This window comes from Poecile atricapillus, chromosome 22, assembly GCF_030490865.1.
Source record: "Poecile atricapillus isolate bPoeAtr1 chromosome 22, bPoeAtr1.hap1, whole genome shotgun sequence".
Classification (NCBI taxonomy): domain Eukaryota; kingdom Metazoa; phylum Chordata; class Aves; order Passeriformes; family Paridae; genus Poecile; species Poecile atricapillus.
This window is the reverse complement of record NC_081270.1, coordinates 4,486,870-4,506,483: the sequence shown is the minus strand read 5'-3', so window position 1 is coordinate 4,506,483 and position 19,614 is coordinate 4,486,870. Positions and strand designations below refer to the sequence as shown.

General features: G+C 46.1%; 1 protein-coding gene across 1 annotated transcript in view; it reads right to left on the bottom strand.

Moving 5' to 3' along the window:
• Positions 1 to 19,614, bottom strand: part of CAMTA1 (calmodulin binding transcription activator 1) — a 237,564-nt gene that overhangs the window by 156,055 nt on the left and 61,895 nt on the right. Inside the window, exon 4 of the mRNA XM_058854814.1 lies at positions 18,537 to 18,604. Within this exon, the coding sequence (XP_058710797.1) occupies positions 18,537 to 18,604 (68 nt within the window). The remainder of the gene's footprint in view (positions 1 to 18,536; positions 18,605 to 19,614) is intronic.

The window sequence follows — 19,614 nt, the reverse complement described above, 5'->3', positions numbered from 1 at the left end:
TTTTCCACATACACACAAATATTTTTTGCTTCTGGCCAGAAACCCAAGCCCCATCCTCCCAAACTACACCTCCTCCTATCACCCAGGTCCCAGCAGCCTGGACCCAAGGGCTCGGGCAGGCTGCTCCTCCTCTCTTCCTCCTACGCATCACCCTGAAAATAAACACTCGGGTGTCAGCACAGCCACGGTATCTGTTTGACAGCACTGTAGATAGTGCATTCATTCAGTGGAGGTATTGTGTATCTCATTTCAATGTTTATTCTATAACCCCCAGTCACTGCACATGTCAGCTCAAACCCTTCTCACAACACCAGAGAACCCCCAGGCACCGTCGGGCTGTGTCCCACGTCCCCTGCGTGGTCAGGGCAGGAGATGAAAAGGCAGCGTGAGCTGATCTCCTGCCGGTGCCTCTGCGCTCACACACACGACGCTTCACAAAACACGTGCTCCAAGGACCTGCAGGCTCCTGATGCCAGGGAAATCCTGCTTCCCTCGCCCCCAGCGCCTCGTGGGCACAGGCAGGGCACAGCCGAGCTCTGCAGCCTCGCTGCTGCTCCGCAGGGCTGCAACCGGCTTTGTTGCTTGATTTCTGCAATGAAAAAGGAACGCAGTGAGAGGGCACTGGCAAAGCAGTTAACGAGATTTATAGAAAATAGAGCCCAATGAAACAAAATCTCTTAAGGATCTCTGGAGCGGCTTTCGATTTTGATAAGAGTATATCGAGCTGCTTTAAGGCTCACAGAAAGCAGCTGGTTTTTAAAGATAACTCCATGAGATGAAACACAATTTTAACCTGATGTACACTGCTGCTGTATTTCACCTGCTGTAAGGAAGAAGAGAGGAAAGCTCTGCCCTGCTCATCCCTCAGCATTCAGACATAGCCCAGAGCAGCCCAGTGATGTGTGGGCAGACGCAGCAGGGCAGGCCTGCCGGGGGTTCCCAGGGCATGTGACAGATGCGACTCCAGCCCAAATCTCTGGGGGTTTTGCCACTCAGCCTGAATTTGGGGATTTCCTTTTTCCCTTTACAGATGAGAGGGACAAAGTCACAAGCCTGAGCGCAGGCTGCAATTCTCGATCGGCTCTGGATTTCCTCTCCTTTACGAGCCTGTGGCATTTAAAAGCTGCCTAATCTCTATTTTGGTTTCTTGTCTGTGGCCTGAGGGAAGGAGGGGGAAGGACAGGAGGAGTAACTGCAAAGCAGAAAGCCTTTTGTCTCAAGTATTGATGAGATCTGGGATGCTTTCCTCCTTCTCACCCTGCTATCCACTGCCAAGGCTCCCACAAATTGCCACAACAGCCTAAGAGCTAATTTTGCCCAAATTGTTCCTGCTACAGCCAGGAAGGAGATCCTAAATTCTATCTTCCAGCTTATTTTTAATGTGAACAATCATCCCCTGCAGCTGATGGGCCTGAGAACCTGCTGGTTGCTTGGGGTGAGTGACCCAGGGCTCGTGACAGTGCTCAGGAATGATCCAGGCCGCTGGATAAACCAGAGTTTCCCTCAGTAAGACATGGACAGGGAGGAATGGAGGAAATGGGATTTCCAGGGAAGATTTTCCAGAGATGTAATTTTGGATTTGACACCCAACTCAGCTGTGCATACTGACTTCTGGCACTAAGTCCTGCTCTGAGTGGGTTTTATTTCTTTTGAAAACCCCTCACCTGGGTCATAGGAATCTAAACCTACTTATCTTGTTAACAGGAATCAGATGCAAAGAGGGAATAAATAGAAAGTAAGTTAAGGATATTTTGGTCAACTGATGCTTCATATCTGCCTCTCCATTAGTGCTCAAATTTAGGTCCCTCTGGCCCGAAGGACAGAGATTTCCCCCTAATCACATTATTGCAATATTAAAAATGCTGTTCAGTTTAACCAGTTCCCTCTAAATTGTCACATCGAGATGTGGTAAATGTCAGACATATCAGTTAATGAAAACTACATTTTACTGCCTCAGGAGCTGGGGGTGCCAAAAGGGAATTGCAAATACTGCAAATCCAAAAGAGTCTCTTTTTCAAGATAACAGAGCAAGATCAGCCAGAACTATTCCTTGAGAAGGTCCATGGCTCTAAGAGTTATTTTTTTATTACATAATCTGCATTTATTCCAGTTCCAATCCAAGAAGGATATTTAAAGGACAAATATGGATGTTTAATACAGTTTCCATAAAGCAGAGGTACCACACACCAGACCCTTCCAGTACCTCAGCAGTGCACAAGCAGAAGCTGCCCCACTGCCTGTGTGACAAGCCCCTTCCATCCCTGCCCCCATCACCCTGAGAAATAGCTCCTGCAAACAGCCTGGATGATGCTATTTTCCACCTGCATGATATTTTCTCTGGCTATGAAGTTATCATGGAGCCAAGGGACAACAGGAGGGGACTATCTTCCATCTTCTGCATCTATGCATGATAATAATGAGAAATTAACTTCTGCTTTCCCAAAGGAGCAACCTACTGATGCAGAAACTGGCGGGGAAAAGCTGGAGTCCTGAAAGAAGCCATGAAAAGAGACAGCTTTCCAAGAAAATATTGCACCAAATCTTTGTTCTCATTTCCTTACGAATGCAAAGAAGACCAAGTCCTTGAACCTGTCTTCATCCAGGGCAGTTTGGGAATGGGGAAAAGTGCCAAGAGCAAGTGTGACAAGCAAGGTACCTCCCACTCAGCTAATGTCCTGCCATGCAGCACAGCAGGCAGAGCTCTGGGGCTAGCAAGCACTGCAGGTGATGAACTCCCAGTAACCATCTATTTCCTTCTTCTCTGCACTGTGTGCAGCTGTGCAGCCCTCACACTGCAGCACTGATGGACAGGAACTGTCAGTCAGGAGCGCTTCCTGCCTGACATCAGGCTCTCAGGAACACCTCATCTCTTATTTCTTGTTTCTGCCCAAGAAAAATATCTGATGACCGAAGTTATTTCTCCCCTGAGGAATGCTGCTCTTCAAGTCTTCATTTACCTTGACATTTCCCCCACTGCACCTGTGGCTTATCAGAAGATTAAAGCCCAAATGGAAAACTGAAGGAGGAATCTCAAGCAGTTGCAGCCCTTGACATCTCACCCACCCTTGGCCATGCAGACAGCTGGACGCTCACTCACTGTTGGTTTAGAAGGTCACCCAGACTCATTAAGGATGGAGGCACCAAAGGCCAAGGCAGAGCCATAACCCCTGTCTCAAGGGCATCACCCAACCAGCCCAGGGACACACCTGGAGGATGCTGTAACAGGTAGGTTTCTTCTATACTGACAAAAAGCTTTAAAATTGTATTTACATGGGCAAATGTTTTCAAGACTGTGGAGACTTTGTCCCTCACAGCTGTAACAGTGGCAGATCACACAAAAATTTGTTTGATACACACATTTTTTCCCCCTCCTAAATAAATGCTTGGATTTGACCCTCAGGCAATGATTCACACTTGCCCTGAAAGAAAAGAAACTCCAGGATGTGCCCAGCCTGCACCAATGGGACCAAAAACCAAAGAAAAGCCCCTCAAGAACGCAAGGTAGATGTTCAGACTTCACCATAACTGCTGGAAAGCCATAGCGTCTGCTGGGGAGAGGCTGCTGCCATTACAACCTCCACTCTCCTCACTGCAAACTGGGATTACTGGCACAGCAACTGAAGGAATCACAGATTATGTGTTTGAAATTTGTCTGATCTCTGAACTCTGCAGGGATGAAATAAAGACTTCAGAGGAGTCTTCTTATCCATGTAGTAGGAGGTATAAATCACAAGGAAATGTAAATATTCTGCAAGTTTTTTGTATCTAGAATTAAACGTCATTTGCATTTAAGATGTAAGTGAACTTCCTTCTTATCTACAATATTTAAGAAGTTAAAAGTCTAAAGTCACAGACTGAGCAATTTTATCCAGAATTGCGGTTAACGCAATGGCTAATCCCATCAAGGGGGCATTAATTGGTGTCTAGATGCTCCTTCTCATAGCAGCAGTAGGCCATAAAACTTAATCCTTACCTCCTCTTTCCAGCATGTAGCCTCCGTGTTCATCAATAAAAGTAATGTGATTCATTAAGTATGGGAGTAATTACCTGCAGCTCCAACAAACAGGACTGAACGAGCCATGCCAGTGCCAAGTTGGCTTTTGTGCTGTCTCACAGAACTGCCAGGGGCTGCCAAGGAAAGCCCTTCTGCAAGAACAGGATAAATGCTGATGGCTGCAACACAAGCTGCAGACCACTACACAGCTGCTGGGCATCTCCTTGGTGTGGGCTTGGGTACCCATCAACAAGTCCTACCCCAAAAGCAGCTCCTCGGTGCTATTTAAGGAGTGATCAGGATGCTGGTGCCACAAAAACACATCGTGAAGATACTCTGTTTGCATGGTGTATGGACACAGAAGTTAATCCCTGGAACATCTGGGGCCCTGCTGACAGAGGCAGGAGCTGACTGTCCTCCCAGCAGTGATGTCCCTGCAGCACAGCACAAGCAGGTGCCAAGCACTTCAGCTGCGAGTGATGGGGAGGCAGAGCCTTGCCCGTGTCCCCGTGGTGTCCCTGCCAGGCTGCAGAGGCCAAGACCAATGGGGCAGCTCCAGGCACCTCGGTACAACAACAGCTCTGACCAGCGCCACTCCTTCGGTGCTAAGACCTATCCTCACAAACGTGTCACAAATGAATGTCTTTGCTCTGTGTCCTTGCTCTTGACACAGCTACAAAACAGGTAACAGGGCTACCAGCACTAATAAGAGTGATACTACTAACAACAGGATCTGATTTATCAGTAGCCATTTACTCTGCTGCCATTTATGTTTAAGTGCATTGCAGCTGGCCCCAAAGTGTGAACTCCACAGAAGACTCACACAGCACCTCTGCCTATCATGGCTACTCAGCCTGATGAATTCCACCATTACAATCTTCTTTGTAGAGCCAATTAAAAAAAAAAAAAGCAAACAAAAAAAAGCCAACACCAAAAAACAAGTTAAAAACCAAGTAGATATGTTATTGGTAAGCACAACCAGGTGGGTGAGCTCTGCTCTCCCAGTGACACTCAGTTCAGCACCTTGTCTGGACCTCCCTAGGCAGGAAGATCCTTCCAGAGACAGCTGTCCCAAAGCTGCATGTTTAGTTCAAGCAGTTAACAACAGTTTTCCCCATATTTTACTCAGCAACATGGTAATTCACATGTTGATGGCTCTGAACTCTGTAACAGACTTGAAAAAGAAATGAGAAACAATCTTTATGAACTCCTCAGCACACCGAGCAATTGAAGCCTCCTCGTAACGATGTAGGACCAAAGACAGAATATTAAAATTGTCATTAAGTGGAATGCACATGAAATGCTAAAAAGTCTTTCTGCAAATTATTTCTTGATATAATGTCATGCTGTAGAACTAAATCTTAGTACAAGGTATGAAAAAAGACAGTTAAATCAACTTTGTTCATTTAAATATAATTTTAAAAGAACTGGCATTCATCTCTTTATTGCTCAAGGATTTTTATCAATTTCTTTAGCCCTCATTTATTTCTCTTCCCTACTCCCATGGGGATACCATTTGATTTATTGGGAATTAATTCTTACAATTCATGAATGCTTTAAACTATTTTCAGATTAATCACCATCTCCACTGGTGCACTGAGGAGAGCCCCATTCCCTCTCCGTGCTCACACAGACCAAAGGGCTCCAGCCCCCGGGTGCCAGCAGCCATTCTGCCTTATCAACTGCTCTCTCCATGGACACAGATTGATACGGTGAGGACCAAGGGCTCCAATTAACTTTTAAAAGACTTATTTGGAGATGGCCTTCTCCTGCAGGCAGTACTTCAGCTCTGGATCTGGTCACTTCCCAGCACAGCAGCAACACATGTGTGTGCAAACACTGCTGCATTCTTATGGGGAAGGAAGAAAACGGAAGAAAAAAAATCTATTTATTTAGTTAACTTACTTCCTGTTCAATATCCCCACTTGTAACAACCATTAGCTCCAGACTAACAAGGTTTCCACAACTGTGTCAAAGTGGGGCTGTACCTTGGTTTTATCCAAAACACCACACACCAGGGAAATTTGCCAGGATGCACATGAACCATGTCCTTGGGCTCTGGCAGGTGTCAACTCCCCAGGACAGAGGCTGGTGGGAGCCACATGGGCTTTGATGGTAATTGGGAAAAATCTCACTGGGGATGGGAGGAGAGCAGAGGTCTGAGGACGAAAACGGGTTCTCCCCTTTGACTCATGACTTGAGACACTATAAAAATCCGTAAATATTTGAAAATTGAATAATAATAAATTAATTATACATTTTAATTGAGAACCACTTTAAATCATAAACACAGTTCAACAGCTGATGAACTTCTAACCCTGCAGGCAGCAAAACAGCAAAGACTGGAGGAACTGGTGATGCTGGTATGGGAGGGAGCAACTCCCCAGCTGTGGTTCAGTAACACATCTGTCCCCCATCAGCACAGCCAAGCCTGAAGATGGGCAGAGCACTATGGAAAGGGCTGGAGAGGGGACACAGTGCTGCTCAACAGGCACCACCAGTTCACTCTGTCCAGACAAAAGCATCATTTGCAATACTGCAATTGAATTTAAAATGCTGATTTGCCTTGGACTCCATCAATTGCTGGGACTCCATTGATTCCTGATTAATAGTAACTATGTACATAAATCTGGATTAAGCTGGAAACCAGCGATGCTCAAAGTGTCCCAGAAGCTGGGCTGAATGGGCTGCCTGTCCTAAGCCCACAGCCAGGACCATCAGCTCTTTGTAGGGCTGAAGCTTAGGACTGAGCCAGTTGTTGAGGTCAGTTTTAAGATGAGGCAACACAAGCAAGCCCAGCCCTGTGCGGGCAATGAGAGCGCTCCCAGAGCAGGAGGGCAGAGCTCACTGTGCATCCTCCAAATGAGTTCACAAGTGGTGGCACTGACCAAGCCTGAGCTCTCTTCAACAGTCACCAACAAGGCATGTGTTGGAATGCCCTGCAGCAGCCTGTTCTCAGCCCTTCTTCTCTTTCAAATGAACCTCACAAATATAATCTGTTTATTTATATCAATTTAGTCCCATCAATTAATGATGACAAGGCAATTAACTAGAATGCCAGACAGTAAAAAATAACCACATAATGCCTTCTTTAGAGGAAATCTATTATGTAATTCCAATCGGTCTTCATTAACACAAAGTATTCCAGTAAAAGGTAGTAATCTAGTTATAGTCTGTGAAATATGAAGATCCGCAAAGTAATTTTTCAGAATTAAGGGTATTTTTAGTCAATAAGAAGAAAACCTGTCTGCATTTTTTCTGCAAAAAACTTTTTCTGCAAAAAATTACACAACTCTGTGACATAAGGAACCGGTCCGGAGCAGGCTGTGCAATATCACCAAAGAAGCACTAAATTCCATTCATCACCTCCCTTCCCCACAGCGTTTGGGGGCTGGATCAAGCTGAGAGCACAGCTGCACCCACTTTTTCCATCCCTCATCCAACACTCATTGCACAGGTGCTGGCACCAGAGAATGGAGTCTCAAACCACCAACTGTAGCGGTTTTCAAGCACCCTGACAAGCAGGAATTGCGCTGCTTCGTGTTCAAATCAGTGTTCACAGCTCTGTTTAGATGCTGATGCAATACCCCACTCATCCCAGCCATGAGCTCTCCTTCACACTGGCTCCACAACTGCCACGAGTGACAGCACAACCCAACCTGGCTCATTCCTACCTGATGGACTGAACAAGTAACTTGTGCACAGAACAAAGACAACATATTTGCTTTAGTATTTCACATGAGGCACTTCAGAATTACCAGTGTTTTAATGGTACTAACCTAATTTATTAATTGTATATATTAAAAATTCAATTTTTAGGAAAAATGAGATGAAAAAAATGAGTCCACAAGACAATCAGCTTCACATGGAAATACACATTTTCTAATTTTAAGCCTTATTCCCCTTCAAACTTATTAATAAACTAGTAGTTGATAAGAGAGAATTAACCCCAAATATAGAAAATCCTGCAAACAAAGAACACAGACAAATATAAAAGTAGTCAACCACTTCTCCAAAACATGCCCAAGCTGTTAAGTACTCTTGACTTAAAATTTCTAATGAAGCAGCTTAAAAATCTCAAATTCCTACAGGAATATGTTTACAATACAAACTCAATTATTGTCTTATTCTGATGCTTATCATTTCTTACACCCTCTCAGCTCATCCTACTTTGGAATTTAATTACATTCCAGTATTTTGAGTTCAGATGAAATTACACATTTTCAGATTAATTTAGCCTAAACCAACTTTTGATAACAGCCAATCCTTTTTCTATCATGCCCTAATTTGTGGCCCTACAAGTCAGCATAAATTGCCCTTTTAAACCTTGCATCACCCCACCATAAAGCCACAATCACTGTCCCCAAACCCAGCACAGCACCCAGCATCACTGGGTCAATGTTTGGGCAATTTCCTTTGATCAAAACCCTCCTTTTCCTCCTATCTCTGTTATTTTTTGAGCTCAGCTGACAGAGAACAGTCAAGGGGTGACTGTTCCCCACACACTGGTGCAAGGAAGGCACGACCTTTTCTGTTTAGTTAAAATCCAAGGGCGATGTTCTCACAAGGACATTTCAGCTCAGCTGTCACAGGAGCAGCACAAGATGGGAACACGGGCCTGAAGCAAGCCCAGCACTCAGCTTCCCCAACCAAACCCCAGGATGTGAAGCATTCCCTGACGGACACCTGATGCTTCCCACAGAGCTGCCAGCATCATGCCGGGAATCCCGGCCTCTCCCCAGGCTGCCTGAATCCAAGCACGGCCTCCACAGCTTTCCTCTCACCTCCCTCCCACCAGTTGTGATCTGATGCAACTGTCAAATCCTCAGCATGTTTGAAACCTACTTGTTCAGGAGCCAAGTGGAGACTCATCTAATCCCTGCAACGAGTCAGATGCTGCAATTGTGTTAATGCCATGCAAGATTTCACTTTCCAGAATTTCACCAAATTTTTAATATTGGCAAGAAACTAGGATTTAACATTACATAATCTGAAGAAAACAACCCAAACCCTACTCATTTGATCCTTTTTATACGTTACCTAGAGTGTCCCTCATGTCCTTCCTAAGGGCAGAACCCCATCTCTACCCACTGCCCACTCTGGCACATCAACACTACAGCAGTGGGACTGTGCCCACACATCACCTGCTTTGGCTGCCCTCCCACCTGCACGTGCCTCCAGCTGAGACCAAATACTGTCTCACCCAATACTAGGGATTTTGGTAAAGGCACGTGGGCAGACTAAAGGAAGCCATAATAGATATAAAAGTCTCTCAAGATCTGGGATCTGTGCAGGATTAGAAGTGACTTTTTCATAAATTTCAGGAGTTGAGGAGATGAGAGCAAGGATTGAAGAGGAAAAGAAACCAGACAAGAGCAGCAGTTAGAAAAGCCTGGGAGTAAAACCAGTGGGAGAAGAGAAGGCAGAGCAAGCACGCAAAGCTGCGATTATAAAATCCTCCAAATCTTTCATATCCTAAATTTAAAAAGCAGAGCACAAAATGCTGCCCTGCTCTTGGCTACCACTGTTCTCAAAGGCCACAGTTTATTAAAAAAAAAAAAAAAAAAGTTTGCTGCACAATTTAGAACTAGTTGGCTCTGCTAAAGCTGTCTGGGATTACAAATGCCATTGAGCAGGGAGACAGGTCCCCACACCACATCACCACCAGTATTACCATCCCTGGCCTGAGGCATCTTGCCTGAATACTGCAAAGTAGAAGTAAGAAGCTGAACAGTGGAAGAGCCGTGTTTTACCTTGGCATTGGAGTTGGGATGGTGCACTCCTTGGTGAACCTGTCACCTTATGCATGGAGTATTTTCTTGGCAACTGGTACAACAGTGTCACCCTTTCTTAGCTGTTGATAAATCCTGTTACACAGCAAAGATTTGTACCAAAGCTTTAATTTAATTACTGTAAATAAACCCAGCAACTTGGCCAAATGGTTTCATGAGTTACCGGCCCAGCTGAGGGCCAGGACCTGTAATGCTCCTGCAGTGCTGCTCTGTGTGACATCCCAGATGACACACTGCTACAGCATTCACTGCTTCCAAAGATCCAGACAAAGCCTTCAAAACAACTTGGGTTACTGCAACAGAGACACAGCCCCAACCCTGCACCAGCCCACTTTGGCTCCTGACTGTCCTGTGGTTCCAGGAGCAGCCCCACTGGTGTCCTGCAGCACTGATGCTTCCAAAGCCCTTGCAATTGAGTGCAGGCCACGATTCCAGCCCCCATGCCACGCTGCCAGGCTGCTGTGAATGAGCTTTGTGGGGCTGCAGAGAGAACTGATGGCACCCCAGAGAAACAGGTCAAACAGAGGCTCTTGGACATGCTGCTAAAAGAGGTTTTATCTCTCCTAAGGAAATGTGGAGAAGTTCCTGCAATTATCACTTGGCTTCCTTTGCTTGTAACTGTGTAAATCAACCCCTAATACCCTGTTTACTCACAGCAGCTTAAGAGCAGGGGGAAACACGGGAGCCCTTTAGCCAGAGAGAATTAAATAAAATAGTGGGAACATCCCACAAATACCAAAGTCAATTAATTCATTTGTTACAGGGCAAGAGTCCTGCATAATTTGTCCTTTGAGTAGTTTATTTTAGCTAATTGCTTATCCAGCAAGAAGATCTTCCCTGCATGACCCATTTGCTGTGCAAGAGGCTCAACTGATGAGAAATAAATGGTCACCTTCCAGAGGGCATGGAGTGACAGCAGGGATACTCCATATGCTGCTCTGGTCCTCAGGCCCACATCCAGGGAGAGGAACACACCCCAACCTGACACCTCATAAGCAGGGTGAGTGTTGGTGAGTTCTCCTGAGGAAACCAGGAGACCAGAGTTCCCCTTTCCAGGACAAGCTGCAGAAGGGAAGGCTGCAGATAAGGCACCCCCCACTAAGGCTTTACTTCCACCCAGCTGCATCACTGCAACTCACAGCAGTGTGTTCACCATCCACTTGCCTTTTAAAACAGCACTTAAGGCAACACCACAATTCCAGTTGTGAGGGTGGAGCTCTCTGTCAGCCACATCACCCACTCAGCCTCTCTACCAGAGGCAGAGCAGAGGCAGAACCAAATGGCTTAATGTCTCACTTGTACATCCTCTGTCTGTAAACATTGCTGGGGAACAGGTGGAGCAGAGCTGTCAGACCCGCAGCTGCCTTCAGCTAGCCAAAAGATGGAACCAGGACAGATGTTATTGGTCTTATCAAAATTTTGTAAATTGAACAGTGAAATGGAACAGCCTTATTTATCTTAATTTAGTTCATCGTTGACATTTACAAAATAAATACAGGAATAATACTATGGGCACAATTCACTCTCACTGATGGCAGCAGGAATCACATGTGCTCTGACAAAGGACAGGGAGTGACATGGCTACTGTATGCTGGAAGCAGAGGGTGCCAGAGGATCCCCAAGGGATCCCCCAGTACCTCTCAGCTCAACACCTCCTTGCAGCAACAAGTACATCCTCACTGGACAGAGACAGGCAATGCTGAAAGGAGAAAGGGGAGGACTGCAAAGTGATGCTTTGAGATTGGCTGGGCAGTGGGTTTTGAGTCACCACCAAAGAGGCAACAGGATTTCTGTCAGGAAAGCTTCAAGCTTTCACATTCCACTGGGAGGCTTCTGATGGGCTTTTACTGATGCTTCATCTCCCTCAGAATCAATAGAAAACAATAATCCCACAGCTAGGCATAAATCATGTTGCACAATTCGGCAAATCATCACGTGGGATGCCTCGGGACAAGGCCACTTCTTTATTTCCAGAAACAGCACCATTAATGGTTTCTGCCTGCCAAGCAACAAGATTCCCACTTTACAGCACTGGAAATCTCCATCCTACACTGATCCCAGCCACTGTCTCCACTTACTGCAGAGCAAATGTGGGCAAAGCTCATCTCAGCTGGTGGGGAGCTGGTGGGTGCTGGTACTAGGGACGAAAGGAAGGGAAGCAGAGGGGCTGCAGAGGGACAGATGCCCACCCGCCCTAACACCAGTCCCAACACGTATCTGCCAGCCTGCGGCCACAAAGCCACCCCTCACACCTGTCCCAACACACACCCACTTGCCCAGAGCTGCAAGGCAGCTCCTAAAACCCCTTTTCCCACTTGGCATCCTGGTGATGCCACTCCAGGTACAGCAGCCCCGGGCAGCAGACTGCACTGTCTGTTTACAGGAAACAAAGCTGCTGCAGCACGAGTCAGAAACTCAACGCTCCCACAAACAGCAGCTCTGGAAAACCCCAGCAGCACCTTCCCTCATGTCACTTTACATCCTGTCAGTAACTTACAGGAAACAAAACGGCCCGGCAGAGTTATCCGAGGCTGTGAGACTTTAGGTACATCTGTAATTAAAACACAGACACCAAAGCTGCGAAGCAGCACCATAAAGCAGATCATTTTACAGCTGGCTGGGCTCCCTCTGATGTACTTGAGAACCATTTTTAAGTGACATAAAGTTTAACATACCGGTACATCTGCCTACCCACTAGATTCTACATGGAATTTAAAATTTAATTATATTAAAGTATTGTTACAGTGCACGTAGCAAGAACGCCAACCAAGTGTAACTTGAGGAGAATCTTTGCCAGATTGTTGTAAATCTGTGTTTTCAGGACTAGGAAGAAAAAAAAGAAAAATTCAAACCTGAACACCTGTATCAGTGCTCTCAGCTTCATTATTGCTCACCCACCAAATGCTCCACATTTGGGCTGAGCAGAATCACAAACTTGTCCGGTGTTTCACTACAATGTCAATGCACACCTACAGCACCTGTGCCTGCCAAGCAATTACTCCTTACACCACAGCAAAAGCAAAGCCTGCTCACTGCCTACACACACTTATTCAGCACCAAGAGGAAAACCTTAACGTCTGCAGGCAGCTCCTCATCTTCCAACAACCACAACACAAAGCAATCTGTCCTCTCCAGCCTGAGTAGCAGGTCCTCTGGGATGCTTCCAGCTGCTCTGCAGACACAGGCACAAACATCCTCTCCCCAGTTCCATGTTTCTAGCACATGCTGGCTAGCATTCCAATGGGCAACTTAAATAACACTGTGCTTGTCATCTAAGACACTGGCCCCATCAGGAAATCAAAGCATGAAACCCCTGGACACAGGGTACCCTCTGCCCAATCCCTGCCAGCCCAAGATGGTCACGGTGCCTTGCTTCAGCCCTGCACTCCAACCTCTGGGCCAGGTTTCCTGGATGCAAAAATCCTTGTCAATAAATAAAGAACCCAAATAAAAAGTTTATTTTTCATCAGTTGCCATCTGCAGCCATTAAGATGCAACAAGCTGTTGCTGGATGGTGTTTTTGACGCAGAGAATGTATTGGAAGAAACAAGAGAATAACATTAAGGGTCAATTAGGAGCAACTTAAAGGTTATTTTTGAATATCTTACCTCCTGGACAAAAGAAGGTTCTTCAGTGCCATATGAGAATATAAATTAAGTTACAAAAGTCTTTAAAATGCAACAAAGACTTTCATTTTGTTGCTGTTTAAAACAGCCTGAAGAACAAATAGCAGGTCTCCTGTTGCTCTGCAGACTACACACATGATGCAGGAAAGGGCAGGTCCAAGGTGGTTCCACAACAGCCATCAAGCCCTGTCCTTCACGGCCCCCTTTGATAGGAAGCACAGAATGCTGGACAATATGGAATTGTCTGCCAGGTTTGGATGTGATCATCAGAAGCCTCAGCCCAACACCTCTTCCAGCACACTCTTTCCTTTCCTCTGTTCTATCCAGGACAAGGGCAACTCCTCACTGATCCCACAGCCCAGGAACCCCAATCACAGGCCCAGTACAGGAGGCTCACACACACCAAGCAGCCTCCTCAACCCTAAAATTCCTCCCACATGGGATCAAGAAAAGTCAGAGCCTGCCAAAGACTGAATGTCCGTGTTGACCAAAGCCATGCTGTTTCCCTTGGCCATACAGAAAACTCTACCAAGCCTTGCTGCAGGCAGATGGGTTTGCTGAACGATTTCACTGCTTTGTTATCAGATAATTGCTTTTGCTCACGATTCCGTGTTTTCCAGAGTTTTCCTCTCCTGCAAGGGACAATCCTGGAGGACTCTTATGAGTCCACATGAAGAGGAGAAGGAGTCTTTGCACCCCAGCCCTGTGTGCCTGCAAAGCCAGGCAGTGGGGACAGCTGCCTGTGTGCATGGACCAGCTGTGGAGCCACCATCTGACACATATCCCTCTGATGTGGGAGAGCCCAAGCCCAGTTACCATGCACAGGGGCTGCAGAGCCATTGGTGGGCTGGAAGGGCCAACCTTCAGCTCTGTCCCAGATGAACCCACAACAGAAACACAGACCTATTGCCTTGGTTGTCCAAGCTGGCCAGTGGCATCTTTTGCTGTGACACGGCCCTTCTGAGCTGCCAGCTAAATGCAGAGGGAAGCCAGCTCTCCCAGAGGACCAGCACACACCAGGCTGGATTTGCCATGGGAAGAATTTGGAAGGAATACTTGAAGACCATTGCCTGAGTCAGGCCAGGCATCTGGATGGCTCCCAGCAACTCTGCCCTTAGGTCACTTTACAATCAACACGGTGAGCTGTTAGAAGAATTCATTATTGGTGTCTCAACACCCCTGGACCACAGCAGCTAAAAAATCTATATGAACTAAGGGCTCTTAAAACCCATCTGTGCATTGTTTATTCTCTGCAGGGAAAATAAAGAGAAGGAAATACTGAAAGCAGCGAGACGAAAGTGTTGAGAGTCATGAAATCTATAAAGTGTAAAGAGAGATGTGCCACATTTAGCAGGGATTATGTCAAGCAGCATCCCAAGCTAGGAGTGCTGACAGCACACACACACTGCCTTCGACAAAGGAAAATAGGTCGTACACAACCCCAAACATGCCAGCAGAGCTTCCAGCAGCATGAGCAGAAAACCCAAATTTCAGCACTGCCCACAGGCAAGGTTAATGGTCCTGGAACCTGTGGAGAGTACGAGCCACATGAGAGAGCAGGACCTTTAAAATGTGCCTTGAAAGCCTAAACAAGGTCTCGAGAGGACTTTTATTTGCAACAAGCACAAGGGGAGACGGACAGAACTTTTGCTACCAATCACAGCTCTGGGCAGTTGCTTTTTCACAGCCTCCAGCTCCCATGAGCTTCTCCTCCACAGGGAGCCTGTGTCTCATTTCCCAGCAGCCAGGACATCCTGGCAGCAGCATCCACCCCATGCAGCGGGACAGCTCTCACACAGAGCACTCTGGAAAGAAGACTCACAAAGTAATGGCCTAACACAGTGAATTAATTCCAAAGCACAATTGTTTTCAATCTTCATTTAAAGCCAACCTTACCTAATCTTACTTTAACGACATAGGAAATGGAAATTCCCTTAATAATATAAGTTATGAATATTTATTACCCTATTTTTTACCTGAAAATGGAGTAATTCAATTAATTTTACTATTAATTATTTAATACAGAATTAATATACTGCAAGATCCTAACTTTTCTTTACAATGCTGCTGATAAAGATATCCCAGAGAGGGGATGTTCCTTACGCTGGATTGATGGACAGGTAAGGCACAGGGTGTGCTTCCTGGGCAATGGGCACCTGGACAGGAGGTGGGAAGGCTCCAGGGACTGAAGCCATCCTGCTCGCACCATGGAGTAGGGCTGGTTCCCCTAGCAATCCCCTTGTGTCCTTTCCAAGACATGAAGCAGAGGGGCAGAAAACCATCTGAACTGCATTCCCAGACGGAAAGCTGACTTTGCAGATTCTGGGCACAGCCAAGGCTTTTCCATTGCCCGCTTGTGAAAGAGTGAATTCACCTCGGATTGCTCAAGAATATTTTTTAAATACTGTACAAATGCTAATGGCAGAAGGCACCTGGAAACAGAGAAGCAAAGTATCTTCCTCTGGCAGAATGCTTCTGGACTCAGAAAATTGACTTTGTCATTGAAATTCCAAAGTAAATAACAATTAAGTTCTACTTGATATATAAATGTCAAGTAATTTTTTTTTGTCATCGTGATTTGCATTTAAACTTGGAAATGTCAGACACTTGGCCCTGCTGCATTAGCAGAACGCTTCCCCCGCCCCGCTGACGGAACACCCGCTGCGGATTACCCGGCACATCATCAAGTAACCAAACACCATTCCAAGGGAGCCTCAAGGTCGATGCTTGCGAGGTGTACTCGCTAATTTATGTTGATCAACCGGAGTGCTCAAAAGACTATTGTAATAATGCTCCAGTACATTTATATCAGTGTATTCAATCAATTGGAGTCGTTCAACAAGAAGTTTCATAGAAAAGTAATTTTAGGATTTTTTTCCAAAGGTTTGTCATAGCTCCTTCAATGCCCACGATGGCCAGAGGGCCTCCCCTCCATGTCCATGACTAAAGCAATACCCAACCGTGCTGTAAACACAGGAACCTCTGTTTGGGAAAGAGATGAAAACATTCAGAACACCAAGCTTGGCTCCAAAGCAGCTCCACATCAGCTCGTCCCTCACTGCCACCCTCTGCCTTAGCTCAGTGATCTGTGAGACATCACAGCCCAGCCTGGCCTGACCCTCTGCAGCAGTTCCTTTGCTGGTGCCTGAGCTGCACAGCACCAAAACCCCATCACCAATATCAACCCTCTGCCAATAGCTGCAGCAGCAGCAGCAGCTCCCACACGCACCCGGAGCCCCCACGGCATCCATCCAGCAGTGACTCCTCACAGCACACTATACATCATCGTATTAGGAAACTCTGCATGTGTCAGTGGTGCAATTAATTCTTATTAATTTTGTGAGATGAAATTAGTAGCACCCACAGCAGCAAACAAAGAACAGGGGAGTGTTCCAGTTCAGTGCCAAATCAATGTCATTAATTCTGTAATACTGGGAGCCCTGATTGTAGCAACTCAGCATTTAACTCTTCCCATTAATTTTTATATTAAAAAAAAAAAATTGAAAACTAACTCAACAATTTCAAAAGGACCTTGAACTTATGTCACAACTTTCCTTCTCCTGGGACATTCTTTCTTCCAAGTGTAAACACACAAGAGGAAGGTAAGGAAATGTTCATCAGAAAATTATTTTCATGCATTGCCTTTAGCAAACCAAGCTCTTAAGATCAGAGGATGCTGCCACAAAACCATTTATAATCTCGTATCTTTAATGATAGCATGTAGTTAATGTGTTTTCTGACCCTTTAAAAGGCTTCTCTGGCAAAGGCTCAGCCAGAAATTGTTTTGAATTAATTCTGAAACTGGATTACCAACACAGAAAAAAACATTGCTAATAGTAACTGAATTACCTGCTCTTCTGCAGCCAAGGAGAGTCTCACAGCTGCCACCAGCAGTAAAGATCTATTCAGGGACCTTCCACCACCATGGCAGTTCCAGGTCTTGGAGAACCACTGAGAAAGCAATTGGGTTTCCCACATCTCCTTCCCAGATGCTACATGTTTTAATACAACAAACAAATGCATTACTTACCAATGTCACAAAATAAACAGTCTGGGGGTGGGGGGAAAGCCCACAAAAGTAAAACAACAAAACAACACAGCTCTTTTGTTCCCATATTTCATGGAAAGCAGGTCCTCTGTGTGCCCCACCTGCAGCTGCACTGCAGAGGTGCAGAGAAGGCCTCCACGTCCATCCTCTCCTCAGTTGGGTGCTGTGGAACACCTGGAATTAATCTGTGCTGTTCGTTAGGGTGGCACTGCTGCCTGTGTCCCACTGTGACATGGCAGCAGGAGGTGATGCCAAAACTGGAGCACGCTGCTCCGGGCGCCTGCAGCACCGGCCCCTGCAACGGATGATGCTGGGATGCAGGATGCTAGAATAGGCTTTTCTCTCACCTGGCTCCCAGCAGGCTCCTTCCAATGGCCCAGCCCGCTGCAATAGGAAAGGGGTGGATTGGGAAAAAGAAAGACAGCAAAAGCCCAGCAAGACCAGAAAGCAAGAGTTGTTCTCTGCGTTAGTGAGACGTATGGAGCCAGAACATAGCTGAAACAGCAGGAAAACATCCACAGCCAAAACTCCATGTCTGGGTTCCCAGGGGAGCGAGAAGTTAAACATTTATGGCAGCACGAAGAAGACATGACATTTACTGAATAATAAACTGCAAACATGTCTGTTAATGCAGCTTTTTGGGACCTCCTCACCATCAAACACTTAACCCCAGCAAGGGAAACACCAGAATGCAAACAATCCCCATGTCTGTCTGTGAGCAGGCAGAACATGGTGGGGCTGGTGCTTTTTTTATTTATTTAAAGTTAGAGGCAAGGGAGCTCTGTCAAGATAAACAGCCCACAACCTTGCTCAGAGGCTTCAGATCCACTCATCTGAAGGGATACAATTAAATCCTGAGCAATCGGGTTAAAACTTTAACCTGCCAAGACTGTAGCTGTTCCATTTTTAATCAATCTGATTTCATTCAATAAAATGCTCATTAAGGCAATTAATGAGAGTTTGGTGTCACAAGCCATCAGGCATGACTGGGAGTTTCCACTTGGTGGTCAAGACATTGATCAGTGGGTCAAGTCATCAGCGCGAGAGAGTCAATGTGCTGAGCAGGAGAACATTACCTGGTTTTGGGGGAGGTTGTTAGCCACTCCTCATGCTTTTCAAACGTTATTAAATAAGCTGCAATTTCCTGAAAGAGAAACGCAGAAAGAAAACAGAGTTACTTGCATGGCTGTGCTGGGAACTGGAAAGTTTTACAACAGAGACACGGAGCCGCCTACCCCGGGGCCAGGCTGCAGCTGAAATTGGGTTTTGACTGACAGAGCGCGCTCAGTAAACGTTCACATCCACACCACCAAGGCCAGGCTTAAACAGGACAATGAAGAGATGCAAATGAGGAAAGGCATTAACATTTTCCAGCACAGAGAATTTGCTGGTAACTGTGGTGACCACGGCATCGCCGCGAGCCCAGTGTGACGTCAGGAAGCAAAGGGGAGGGTAGCGACAATACGGACACAGGGAGCTAAATAAAATATTTATAAATAGAACAGCATCACTGCAGAGAGAATTACTGAATTATTAATCGTTGCCATAAAAAGCCAGCGGGTGACATCAACGTAAGTCATTGCTCCCACTTGCAGGAATGATACGGGCGATTACTTCCAGATCAGAACTGATTTGTTTGCAGGAAATTATCGGCGGCAGCGAGATAATTCACGACAGTGCCTGTAAACAGGCCTGAGGAACACGGGACAGACGTTCATCCATTTCCTGGGTACAAACCCAGGGTGGTCGCAAGGTGGCAACGGTCACCACACCAGCAGTGTCCTGATATCTAGAGATGGCCATGGACTCCTGGGACTGTGCTGAAAATAAGCCCCCTGTGATATACTCAGAAATGTGTAGGGTTTTGATGGTTATCTTCCAAAAATTATCTCCCAGCCCTCTCAGAGGGGCCTGCATAGCAAAAGCCGAACAAGTGAGGTCAGTGAAACTGCCTTCAATGTACAAATGCCTCAAATCAGACCCCCAAACCACATGCAGTATCATCTCCAGAGCCACTGCAGCAGAAGTGTCCCCAGGCTGTACCTCCCAACAGCACAACACACGCCAGCGCCAGGGCTTTCCACCAGGAGAGGGGTTTTTATTATTTTTTTTTAGCTAGCTCTATATAAGGGCTGTCGCTTACAGTACCAAAGC